The sequence below is a fragment of the Terrapene carolina genome, unplaced genomic scaffold (genome assembly GCF_002925995.2).
Source record: "Terrapene carolina triunguis isolate 2854851 unplaced genomic scaffold, T_m_triunguis-2.0 Scaffold113, whole genome shotgun sequence".
NCBI lineage: Eukaryota > Metazoa > Chordata > Testudines > Emydidae > Terrapene > Terrapene triunguis.
Window position 1 is genome coordinate 8,180,024 of NW_020664464.1, and position 14,028 is coordinate 8,194,051.

Here is a 14,028-nt window from a genome sequence, read left to right on the forward strand (position 1 = left end):
TTGCCCAAGGTTACCCAGAAAGAACCCAGACAGAGCTCAGGTCTTCTGATTCCCAGTCAATGGGCTACATTGCCTTGCAGATATTCTGTATTTTTACAGGGCCAGATAGTGTTAGGTGCTGGACTCCTACAACTCACATTTATGCTCAGAGCCTGTTCCTATTTGGTCCATGGTTTAAAAAAAAAACCATGTTGTGGTTGCTGCAACTTCAGAAAACACTTAGGTTGGTAATACACCATGTAAATATTTTACTCACATAACGAGTTGCTATTTCTTTCTCTTCTGTTTTCTGCTTTTTGCTATCTGAAGAGTAATCTGTTGAGTTCCTATGCTTCTCTGCTGTTCTGAAACTAGCTGATGGAGACACAGAAGAGCTCTGAAATTAGAGGGGAGAGAGGGAAATGTGACCACACATTTACACAATCTCATTTCTGATGACTTTCAACAGACAACCTGAAGGTGGTGGTGGAGGTGGTTTTGAGGTCTTCTAATGGATAACAGTTAGAGCTTTAATCAATGATAGCTAACTAATAAGATTTATATAGACACTTTGAATGAAATAATTGGTAGATACTTCTGTATAAATGATCAATTACTGGAGCACTAGTAGTTGAGGTCCAAAAAGGACACAGAGCTGCTATGTCTTAATTTAAGAATACTATTTTTTGCCGCGGTTATTGGGATGTTTACTTTACAAATATACAGAAGGCTACCAGGAAAAACAAGGAGGAAGGAAGAATGGCTCAAGATAAACCACCCCTCAGCAAATATTTGAGAGTTAAGGAACAATGCCAGAGCTATATTGGCTTTGATGATTTTACCTCTAGCTCTAGCCAACCTACAGGACTGGTTTTGACCAGAAGAGTCAAAGCTCAGAAACACAGAAGAACAAAGGAACTATTGCAAGGTTTAAAAGGGACTCTTTCTCAAGAGAGAAGGGATAGTTGTTTGGGGAAACCAAGCTGAGACGCAGGCTCAAGGGTGGGTGCTGGGGGTGTCTGAAGGTAGGCCTGCCTACAGTACCGCCAGGGGTTGCTAAGCCTTTAGGAAAGATATTTGCAGTTTTGTTTCAGGTGTGTTGTCCCAGGATATGAGAGGGGCAAGGTAGGCGAGGTAATATTTTTTAATGGGATCCACTTATCTTATTACCTCACCTACCTTGTCTCTCTTTAAGGAAGATAGATAGACATGTGTGTAGACTGTTTTAAAATCTTCTCTCTAATGCTTTGTTCCTACTGTTAAAACAAAGAGTGCTTTTGGTTTTCAGAAGGCTGTTTCGTCACTATATACCATTGGTCACAGACTCCTGAAGGAGAGAACTGCAGGTGCCCAAGTTCAGTTGGTCCTACAGGTGTACTCTAGTCCAGGGTCTGGACAAGTAGTGAGGTGAAATTTCACGTTTCTCCTCAGATACGTAACTGTATAAGGCACAACAGTTGAGGGGGTGCACTCAGAGACCAGAAAGAAGACACAAAGGTGCAGCCAGACCTGTAACTGTGACAGTCACCTACTGGAGCATGACATTCTACATTTAAGGGAAAGGAGGATCAGGTGGGATGAAAAAAATCATTAACTCTCTATTGATGTACAGTATTAACTTCCTATGACTTTATTCTGCTGATACAAGTAGGAAAGAGAACACAAATTAACTCATAGTGTATTCCCAGAATTTAATTGAGACAGTCTATATCTTGAAATACAAAAAAGGATATAAATGACACAGCCAGGTTGATTCATTTTTTATGGGCTTGATCCTGCCAGGTGCTAAGCACTCTGGCTTTGATCCTGAAAAGCACTTTAGCACATGGTTAACTTTAACTCCCAAGTGTTTTGCAGAATCAGAGCTGATAGGAATGAGGAGGAAAATAAATGTTTCTGTTGAGCCAGCACTTGAGGACTATTTGTCCACCTATTTTATCTAAAAACCAAAACAAACGCAAGATTTTTGGTCTATTCTTTAAGGGATTTTTTCCCCCCTTGGGCACTATTTTGTTTAATTTTGTATTATGTCCCAGATAACATATTGATTTTTTAAGCGCCCTCCTCTCAAAGTTAGACATTTATTTTAATGGCTATACAAAAATGGAGTTCAAGCTGAGAAATTAATAATTATATTTTTTAAAAGTGTTTTCCTTATTGCTGAATCTTTCCCCCCCCCACCACCATTTTATTTATTAAACCAGGGGTTCTCAAACTGTGGGTCAGGACCCTAAAGTGGGTCACAATCCCATTTTAATGGGGTCACCAAAGCTGGTGTTAGACTTGCTGGGGCCAAGGGCCGAAGCCAAAGTCTCACACCGCCCGGGGCGGAAGCCAAAGCCTGAGCCCAACTGCCCTGGGCCAAGCTAAAGCCCAAGGGCTTCAGCCCTGGGCAGGGGGGCTAAGGTTACATACGCCCCGCCCAGGGCAGAAGCCCCTGGGCAGCTTTGCCCCCCCCCCGCCCGGGGACTTGGGTGGGCTAGGGCTTTGGTCCCCCCTCTTGGGGTCGTGTAGTAATTTTTGTTGTCAGAAGGGGGTCACGGTGCAATGAAGTTTGTGAGCTGCTGTATTAGACCATTACATTTTGATAAGGATAAAAGAATACTTAACCACAGAAGGTAGCTGTGGATGCTCTAGTCATGTTGGAGAATGCTTTCCCTATTCCTGAACACTGAGGTCTACCTTAAATGTATTTCTCTAATATTTCCCACCATTGCAAACACTGATTCAGCTTTACTAGTGGTACCAATGGTTGGAGCACTGGTATAAACAAGATACTGGCTGTCACTGGGATTATAAGCATCATTATATTGACCAGCTTACGAGCACTTGTGCTAGGTTTCCTGAAGTTGTCTCTACATGAGCACTTGCAAAGGAGCAATTGTGGAACTGCACCAGTGATAGCAATGGAGGAGAATTTTTAGCAAAAAAGCCTGATGTAGTCACTGTCAAAAGGGTTTAAGTCTTCTTGCCATGCTTGACCAAAAGTCCCCATATTAGAGTAGGCCATAAATTTTCTGTCAATGGTTTTCCAATGAAAAATGCAAATTTGAAATTTTCCATGGAAAAAGGTCTATGAAATATTTAGTTTCAGGTTGGTCTGACCCAAATCTGAAAACTTCATGTTGTTGAACTAACCCAAAATGTTTAGTTTCAAATCAGTTTAATATAACAATAATAAGCTGCATTCCCCCCCAATCAGTGCATTGCCTTATTGGCCCTATTATCTCTTTTCTTCAGAGGTCCCTCAAGCACTGCATTTCCCATAACACAACGTGGCTACCCCTGACCAACCTCTCAGGAGTGCCTCATAGGAGTCATATGACTCTGGGTGCATCATGAAATATGTAGTCCAACCAGGGAGCTAACTTCATAAGAGAGAACAGGGGCATCAAGCTCCTGAACTAAGCTCCCATAAGCCAATGTGCTGCTATGGAAAAAAAAATACAGTTTAATTTTGAACTGCCTCAAAATGATGTGTTTCGGGTCATTTCAATAAACCAAAACATAACACTTTGATTTCAAGAGTGTCAAAGTGTTTCAATTCATTTGAAAATGTCAAAACAACATGTTTTGAGATTTCTGACTTTAAATTTTTCATAATTGTTGTTGCATGCAAAGTTCTGAAATGTTGACATATTGTCCGAATCTGAGAATAAAACAAATGCTGAAATGTCAACATTTCTCATTGGACGGAATTTACAATATTTTCTTCAGCTCTTCCCCATACACTTCAATAAGGGTTTTGAATGTATGAGTAAAGCAACATCAGGACAAACATATGTCCAGTGTAGACTTTAATGTATTCGGACACCACTGGCATGTCTCATATTTCAGTGTTCTTATTAAAACATTGAGGCTCTGATTCTGAACTGCACTTAAGCATGTGCTGAAGTTTCTCCCTATTCAGGAAAGCACGTTAGCAAATGCTGAAATCCCACTGACTTAGTATTATTTACTACAGAGGATGCCCTTTGCAAAAAAGATTGTATATGAGAATTAAGAGTACTCCTTTATATTCATATTCATTTCATAAATTGGGAGGAGGCAGCTTATAATTTGAGTTCAATTCATTACAGCTTAACTTCACTGTATAGAAAGTAATTTGTTTTAAAAGGAGAAAATCATCACTAAGCTGCAATTAGAATGATGTCTAAAGAATCAGAGTAAACTACTGCACTTATTTAAACAGAAATATTTATTTTCATGAATTAGAAACCACATGGTTTCATTTTTCTCAATATAGTTAACCTTGGTACTGCAGATATCATTTTAGTCCTTGATTTTGCTGCTCAATAAAATTATAATTTAGAGCTCCCTATTAGAATGATAAAGTAGTTAATTATCACCAGCACTTAAAGGATGATCACCATATTGGGCACTGGGGCAATGCATACTGTTTAATGGCGTAATTGCTTTAAAGTCCAATCAGACTTGATAATAAAGTGGAAAAATCCTCGGCAGCCCCATGCAATGGAACTTTTTGGCTGGTGGTACGCAGAGAAGAGCTAACAAGATGTCAGCAATAGTACTGATAGAAATAAACTTGTATTGGCAACAAGAGAAGGTTTAGTTTTGTTTCTTCACGAAAAATCCAGTTGCATAGATACGACTAGAGATCACACAATGCAAATTTTCAGTTATTGGATTATATTTGTAAAAATGTGAACACACATCCTCCCCCAGCCCACACACTTTCTTCACATTGATCACCACATTTGTGAAGATTAAATTTAGAGTTCTGTGAACAGGAAAGCCTGTGCAGTTAGTGAATTTTCTGAATTAGTATAAGGTGACTTGTCTGCAAACAGCCATTATTGTCCTTATGTTTTTATCCTAATTCAGGCTTTTCTGCATATTAAAACAAGATTACGAGTAGCTTATACATCTTTTAAGTATTACAGTACACTTAGGCTTGGTCTACACTTAAAAGTTGTATTGACTGTGACTGATGTAGCTATGCTGACAAACTTCCATTGTAGACAACTGTCAGTGGAAGAGTGCTTCTGTCTATGTAGCTTATGTCATTTGGGGATGTGGCATTCCTACAGAAGAACATCTTCTGTCAGCTTAGGCTGCATCTACACTAGGGAGCTATGCTGGCACAGGGTCCACAGCGTAGACATTGCCTTACGTCTTAAACTGCCACAAACATTTCTCAGCCAAGGTACAAAGAGTTTCATCTGCCCTTTACATCATGACAAGAGAAGGGAAAAGAGAAATTGATTTTACTTTCTCATCAATCCCAAACAAAATCCCTGTAATTTGCATGTGTGATTGGGTGAGTATAATTTTGTAAGGCTGCTTTAAGGCTATTTAACTGTTCCAGATTTGGGTGTTGGTTTGAAGCTCAGGAGTATGAGGTTACAAGTTAAACTTTCAATCACATTCTTGGGTACAGCATGTAGCTTGACACTTTTTAGGAGAGAAAATGAAGAATAACTTTCCAATTGAAACTAAGAGGGACAAAAGGATTAGGTAGGCAGAATGCAATTCCGCAACTAGAATACACAGGGGCTAATATTACTTCTGCTGAAAGAGTAATTGGATCTTCAGTTACAACAAGCTGTTAGGAGCTGGGCTGGATTTGAACTGACAACCTAGAGATAAAAAAGCTTCTGAGCTGGTATGGTTCACTTTCCCCCACGCCGCTAGCTCTTCATTTTAATTCCTGCCCCTCAGGTTTTGGAGAGGAATGAAGGCTTGGCTTTGGGCCAGTTGCTGAGAGGACTACAAGGCTAGACTTCAAGAGTGAGATGCAAGAAATAGCAGCCTAACTCTGGTCTTCTGCATGGAGCTTCAGTTCAGATTTTAAGCAGAGATTTTGTAATGGTGTTGACAAACCTAAAATTGCCCCTTATACAAAATAGCACAACTGCCATGGCCTGTTCAGCCAAACGACTAAGTGACAACTATCTAGATGTAACTGTGGTTGTGTATCAGATGTCTACAAGTGACACTGGCATCTGTACAAACCTTTTTCCTGAGTCTACACCTAGGGATCCTGTGGGAGATCCCATGACTGAAGGGCTGCACACAAAAAACCTCCATCAAAGCACAGTTTAGCTGTCAGACTTCGCTCTGTTTTTCGATTAAAACATCAAGGATCTTCTAACAGCTTCCTTTAAAGAAGATGGAACAGGGTTGCTGCTTAGAGAAATTAAGTGATTTAGCATTATGTCTTAGCAGGCTGTAACTTAATGGGCCAGAATCCTCCTCCTCCTAATTATTAAAATTTATAGAGAAAGAAAATCTTTTCACACTGCAGTTTTCTTCAATAAACTTTTAATCTACTAGAAAACCAAGCATTTTCTCGCTAAGCAGTATTGAGTTTGTTCACATCTAGTAATTGAACAAGACATGGGGAAATACATTCTTTGGTGATAGTGGCTGTTTTAATTTCTCTTTTAGCAAAGAGGCACTGTATTTTCATTTTTAATACATGCAAAATGGTGACCCAAACCTACTGAACAGATAGAAGAACAGCAAGGCTCAGCACTTTGACATGTACATTTAGTTCATTTAAGAAGCACTACATCAAATACAGTGTTGGATCTTTAGCACAAGACTGTAAAACAGTGGGCTCTGTGTTTCCCACTATGTTTTTGTACAGTGCTGAGCAACACTACACAACAAATGAGACCAACACTCTCCAGGAATTTCATGAGGTGGCGTATTCCCTCTCTGATATTTATACGGTGCCAGTTACAGTGGAATGTAGGTGCCAGAGACAGCCTGAAATATCTCCCCTGACCATGCACAAATTAATTGATCATAAAGAATGCTATATAAACCTCTTATAAAACCATAAATATCACACAAGTAGCAGTGCAAACATCAATGTGCGGTCTACTTGTAATAATTAATACTTCAAATTACTCGAAAAAACCAAGAATTACTATAACCTTTTAAACCTCAACTTCCACTGAAAATTACTTGCATTACCATAAATGGCTCACATAGCACAAAGGAAGAAAAACAATCTAGTAAGATCAAGCACAAGGGCTATCCAACCTTTCCCAAGCCCTATAGCTCGGACTACCATCAGCTAGCTCTCTTGGATGGCTAACCTTGCTTGGATAAAAATTAAGTGATAATTAAATGAATCCAGTGTTAGAAATAATGACTAGAGATGATAGGACCCCCAAACCCTCCCACACAAAACTGGTAACTCTTGAAGCATTTGTGACTGTGACCATTACCTGCTATAACTCTATAACACTAACAAAAGGATGTATTTTAAGTGAAATAATTAAAACAATAATTCCTAACAAAGTGGGAATTATGGAGATAATTGACCATCCTGAAGTATTACACAAACTGCAGTAAAAACCAAGGATGTTCATTGCTAAGGTCAATTATGATATAATTATCTGAATGACATTATTGCTGTTATAAAGTCTGTTCAAAGTATATGCGAAACAATAAAAATGGATGCAACACGCATCACAGGAAAATGACTTCAGAGGAATGCTAGCTCATTGACTGATGCTCACATTTAGGGCAGTGAAATACAAAAGCCAACGTTAGGATTCAGACTCACTCCAGTGTTTGGTTTGGTCCTTTTAATTTTTTAAGGGAGATGTGAAATCAGCAACATGAAGCAAGTGAAGTATTGTAACTCCTACAAAAGTCTGAGTTAAGACTGTCCATAACCAGACTTGGCTGGTTACTGACTTGGGTCAAAAGGTGGACCAGCTTCCAGTCCTCTTTAGGGGTACCAAATGCAGTACAATGCTGCACTAGTTCTAACCTTATGCCAGACAGAATGGAGTAACAATCACAAGAATATTCTCTCTGCCTGAAAACTTAGCAGCTAAGCCTTTGAGCGCCTGGGCTTAACTTTCCTCAGAAGTCCCAAGGCCAAACTCTCTAGCAACCCTCCTTGCCAATGAAAGAGATTAAAAAACTAGTATTTTCCAACATGGCCCTTCACTTATTTTTTGTGTGTTGAGGGGGTGGGTGGGTGAGCACACTATTTTGATCTAGTTATAGCACACTAGCTTGATCAGAGTTAAGATGAGTACGTTTCCTAGGGCTGGAATTTACACTTTCCAGCTCTAGTGTAGACATACCCAAAGATGCCTCACTTCACCCAAACTGCAGTGTCACATTCATCCCCTCTCCTCAGCCTCCTGTCTCAGTTATTAGCACAGAGCCACAACAGTGTAAAGGAAAGAAATAGGGAAACAAACTGGGAGGAAAACAGCCACTGATAAAGATGTATTTAAAGAAACACCAAGATACACACCAGAAAAAGGAAAACAAAATTCAGGAAGGTAAAGAAGAAAAATCAAAAACAAAAAGAATAATCAATTATCCTGATTATCATTAAGGAAAATTTCATCAAAATATTTTTAAAAATTCTCCCACACAATATAGCTTCTGGGTGGTTCACAAAATTCAACCAGAATTCCTTTCAGTTTGCCAGAATGCATACATATTCTCTCTCTCTCTCTCTCTCACTCTCACACACACACACACTTTTAGTAAACGGAGAGCAGTGGTTGTTAAATTTTGCTGCTCAAGATACTGTGTAGTGTGTTTACATCTACCAGTCAAATCACCAAAGTAATCCATAGCTCAATCAAAACTCCCACCATATTGCCAAATGGTCTAAACTAGTGGAAATGCCAACCTTTTTCAGTTTATCCTTGATTCTTATTGTGACATTCCCTGCTCTGGCACCTGAAAGGCAGCATTACACTCTGTTCTCTTTATCTAAGGCCTGGTCTACACTGGTGGGGGATGGGATCAATCTAAGTTACGCAACTTCAGCTATGTGAATAACGTAGCTGAAGTCAACGTACTCAGATCTACTCACCGCGGTGTCTTCACTGTGGTGAGTCGACTGCTGACACTCCCCTGTAGACTCTACCTGCGCCTCTCACCCTGGTGGAGTACCGGAGTCGACGGGAAGAGTGCTTGGGGGTCGATTTATCGCGTCTAGTCTAGACGCGATAAATCAACCCCCACTGGATCGATCGCTGTCCACCGATCTGGCGGGTAGTATAGACATACTCTGAGACAGATGCTTGGGGCCAGGTTCTGGACTATCAAGCTATCAGTCAAGATTACTTGCCTTTCTCTCTTACATTTTGACTGCCCAGGATCATTTCTTCATTGATCCTTTTCAGGCCCGGTCTACACTACAAAGTTAGGTCGACATAAGTTGCATTGATCTAGTTGCACATGTCCTGCACTTAAATGGGTCTCCCACCTATGTAAATGCCCCATTACAGCGACACAGTAACACCACTGCCCTAAGCGGCGTTGAGCTATGGTCGATGTGCTGAGGGCGACACAGCGCGAGTGTAGACACTGAGTTACTTATGTTGACCCTAATATTCCTCCAGCAACTGTCCCACAGTGGCCTACATTGACCAATCTAGTCACAATTGTGAACTCCACTGCCCAGGGTTCCCAGAGAACAAGCCAGCTACACGCTCCAGACGTGTGCCAGCTTGGAGTAGACAAGAGATATTGGATCTCCTGGGCCTGCGAGAAGAGGCTGTGCACAGCTATGGACCAGCCATAGAGACGTGGACATCTACAAGCAGGTTACACAGGAGATGCAGGAGAAGGTACTACAGGGACCAGTAGCAGTGCAACATGAAAGCAAAGGAACTGCGTCAGGCATACCAGAAGGCCAAGGAGGCCGACAGTCGACCTGGTGATGAGCTGCAGACCTACTGCTTTTACAAAGAGCTGCATGCCATACTTGACCGAAACTCCATCACCGACCCGCAGACAACCCTGAATACCTCCGAGGAGCCCAAGCCAAAGACTCCTGACATGAACAGCCATGACAAGGAGGATGGAGGACATGCAAGTGGTGGGGTCTTGCTATGCCACAAGCCAGGACCTGTCTGAGACTCCACCACAGTCCAGTCAGTCCCTGCAGTTGAGCATAGGTGAGGATGATGCAGGGGAAGGAACTTGAGAAATATAATTATATACTACCCAATTAGAGTGATATACCGATGCTACTCCCAAGTTAACAGGATACAGCTATCGACTGTTTCATTAATTTATTTGTACTACAAGAGGTAGTGGTACCAAAAAGAGAGAGAGGGTTTTCTTCTTTTCATTCCCCTGTGGGAAGGGAGGGGTATGAGGAACAGTTTATGTATACAGGGGCGTCGCTTGAACCCTCCTGAGAAATCTCCATGAAACTTTCATGGAAGTACTCTGTAATCCTCTCCCAAAGGTTTCTAGGGATGGCCACCTTATTTCTTCTTCACGGTAGGACACCTTCCCACATGACTCGGTGATAACTTCAGTAGGCACTATCACAGTAAACAGGCTTGCAGCATATGGGCCGGGTGGCTTTGGAAGGCCAGCAGCAGCTGCGCTCTCTGTGCCTTTGTTACCCCCAGGAAGAGATATCAGCTAAAATCATCCATGCCTGTGGAAAATGGTGCCAGTATTCAGTTCCATTGCCCTATCCTCAGTTTCATGCAACCAAGAAATTCCCTCCCTATTTCCTTAATCTCTGGCAGGCCATACTCCCCATGGCTCGTGTTGTGAATGGCATCATGCACAAGCACTCTGCAGCAGAAGCGTCAAGAAGCACGTCTTGTTTAAAATCTCAGGGGAGCAAGGGAAGGGAGTTCTGAGTCTTAACTTTCACTTTCTGTTGTGACTATATGGACAATCATGCCTTTGGGTGTTTTACCTGCAGCAGCTGCTGTTATGGCCTTGCAGGGTTTCCGCTCTACACCTGTGGAATGCCCGAGCCAGATAAGGAGGAGAAAGAAGAGGACTCGGGATGACATGTTCAATGAGATCCTACAAGCCAGTGCTGCATCAGACTGTGAGCAACGGGCTTGGAGGGTGAACACTGCAGACAGCCTGGAGAAGAAAAGAATGGACAAGAGGCAGGCCCAGGAGGCCCAGCAGGAAGAGGAGAGGGAGATGCACCAAGACATAATGGGGCTTCTCTGGCAGCAAAAACAGATACTGCAGACTCTTGTGGACCTACTGGTTTAACAAACACAATCTTGCCTTTCTTTTCAGTCTATGGAGAACTCTATTATAGCACCTCCCTACACTCTGCTGAACATTCCATGCGGCATCAGGGGCCACATCCCTACCCCTGCCACTCCACCCCGGGGGACATTAAGCACAATCACAGCTTCACATATACTGACCTGAGAGCGCCACGGTTGCTGTATGTGTAGGTAAAATGGACATGAATGTAGCCCTTGCAGTTGATGCACTCTGTGGCAAGGTGCTCTGTTGCCAAAAAAGGGGTATGCGTGCTGTCTAAAACCCCACCCCAGTTCAGGAACCTCACTGCTGCAAATCCTTCCACTTTGTCCTGCACATTGCCAAGAGTCACAATCCTGTGTAAGAGGAGACAATTAATGGCCCTGCACACTTGCATGACAACAGCCCCCACAGTGGATTTACCAACTCCAAAATGATTTCCCATTGACCAGTAGCATTCCTGTGCTTGCAAGTTTCCACAGTGATATTACGACTTGATTCTCCACTGTCAGTGCAGCTCATATTTGGGTGTGTCTGCGCTGGAGGGTTGGGGCAAGCTTGACAGACAGATCCACGAATGTGGCCTTGTGCATCAAAAGTTCTGCAGCCACAGCTCGTCATCCCAAATATTACAATGCAATCCCACCAGTCAATGCTCCATTCTTGGGCCCAGAAACAGTGCTCCACCATCTGCAGCTGCTTCAATGCCACCAACAACCATAAATTGGTTCTTGCTATGCTCCATAACACTTGTATTCCTGCTGATTCAGTTCCTCTCATGGCTCTGCACATACTGGAGGATTGTGCATCCTGTGTTTGCAATGCCTAGGACAACAGTGCAAAGCTGTGGAGGCTCCATGCTTCTGTCAGAGATGGCAGACAGTGAGGAGGGCTGTGGGGGTTTGTGGTATGTTTTTAAAAAAAGGCGTGAAAATTATGGGCTAAAGATGACATTATGGGATAGATACATTTGCCTGCTGGGAACTTGACTCCTTGCTCCCAGTCACCCCTGAGCAACTCATTTCTGCCCCACCGTGCATTGCCAAAACATCCCACAAGTGCGCTGGACAGTGGCAGGTAGCATGCTGGGATACCTACCCATGGTGCACCACATTTTGCATTGACACAAGCACTCCTGGTGAGTATACACCATGCTGATGCAAGGAGCAAAGTATGCACTCGCACAAGCAACATACTGTGGCAGTTTTATGCCACCGTAACATGCATTGACCATGTAGACCTGGACTGAGTCTTGTTAAAAAGAGAGATCCCTTCAGTGGTATCTGAACATGTTTTTCCTTCTGCCTTTCTGTTACTTCCACTCCCCTCTGATGTAAAATTCTTTCATCCTCTCCACCATTAACCCACCCAAGGTCTCAGTCCAGTGCATTTTCCACTCATTCTATTGAAGCTTGCTTCAATGATTTCCCTCAAGAACTCAGTCTGCTATTTGATTTAAGTTGAGCCCTCCTACCTTCTTCAAAATTCAAACCAACCTGCCTTTCATGTATGTGTTATCCTTAAAGACTTTAGGCAGAACTGTTCCACATCAAACTGCCTTTATATTTTCAGTGGCCATTCTATAGCTTAGCTAGTGCTTCTTATATGAAAGAGGTCTCTTAATTCACTGAGGTCTATGGGCTTGTCTACACAAGAAAGTGTTTGCCAGTATAGCTATACCTGTATTCCTCCTAGTTTAGACACAGCTTATACCACAGAAGAATTATTTTGACAGGGTAGTTTATACTAGTTCCCTGAATGAATTAAGCCATACTGGCAAAAGGACTGTCTTTGCTGGTATAACTGTGTCTACACCAAGGCTTTCGCTAGCATAGCTATGTTGGGTAGGAGTGGGGGGAAATCAAAATGTGTCTACACTAAGGGGATTTGTTGGAATACCTATCCAGTATTTTCTTTCTAGTACAGACAAGGCTTAAGTAAATTTATTGCATATTTTCACCTTCCATTGCCCACAACTCCAGTCACTCCCTCTGTTTACCCAATCCGCACCTTAATTCCCACTCAGCCGCACCCGGACTGAATCAGTATTTGCTTCCTTTTTCTCTGTGGCTAGATTCTCAGAACTCAGATGGACTGTCTCAGTAGTTTTTAGTGTAAAAAGCTAGGAAAGCCACAGTACAAAGCTATTTCACATCACATGGCCCTGTCTGAGCTACTGGGATTGGACTTAAATAATCCAAGGTTGTGATGATTATTTTTTTATACAATCTGTAATTAAAAATGCAAACTTTGATGTTTTATATGGCATTTTACCCACTAATTTACTTCACTAATTACAAAATTAATGAAGTTAATTAGTGGATAAGACTGTCACATAAAACATCAAAGTCCAGATGTTTAGTGTCTCTGTCAGAACAACTAAACAGTCAAAGAAATCTGGAGTAAAAAGAAAATGTGTACGTGCAGCAGTTAACTTTCCATACCCCAATAGTTTCAAAATTAAAAATATCCAAAATATCAAAAGATGCTTTTTACATTGATGATCTAGTTGCTCTGGCAGCGCCACTATAACATTTAACGTAATCTAATTAAATGAGAAGGAATGATCTGAAGGCATCCAAGTCTAGATCTTTAATCATAATTACAATAATGGTGATAAATTCAAAATTAACATATCACTACTCCAGAGTCTGAATGCTACATTCATAAACTGGCTCCGTGCTAATTCCAGTCAAGTATTTCAACACTTGTACCATCTCAGTTTTGCTATAAAACTAGGCTACACAGTGGAGGTCAGAGATACCAGGCAATTCTGAAGCATACTTCTATCAGCATGGGCTGTTGCTTCTCTGGCCTCTCCTGGTGTACAAGCACACAATGGCAAGGAAAACAGGTGTTTAAAGCAATGGCTGCAGCTGCTAGTTAGCCTTTCATAGGTGGATCTTTAAAATAAATCCTTTAAAATACAGCTTCCTCTGTAATCACTGACTGTGAGAGATATAACACAGGTAAGGCCTAATCCCTTACTTACACGTTGAGGGTCAAACGATAGAGGAAAAAAAGAACCAATGCACGTAAGTACAAGCAGTGAAGTAG

The 14,028-nt window shown here is 41.8% G+C and overlaps 1 protein-coding gene across 1 annotated transcript in view; it reads right to left on the bottom strand.

Moving 5' to 3' along the window:
- Positions 1–14,028, bottom strand: part of LOC112102093 (transducin-like enhancer protein 4) — a 124,238-nt gene that overhangs the window by 14,091 nt on the left and 96,119 nt on the right. The window contains exon 9 of the mRNA XM_026652360.2: positions 257–376. Coding sequence (XP_026508145.1) covers positions 257–376 — 120 coding nt within the window. The remainder of the gene's footprint in view (positions 1–256; positions 377–14,028) is intronic.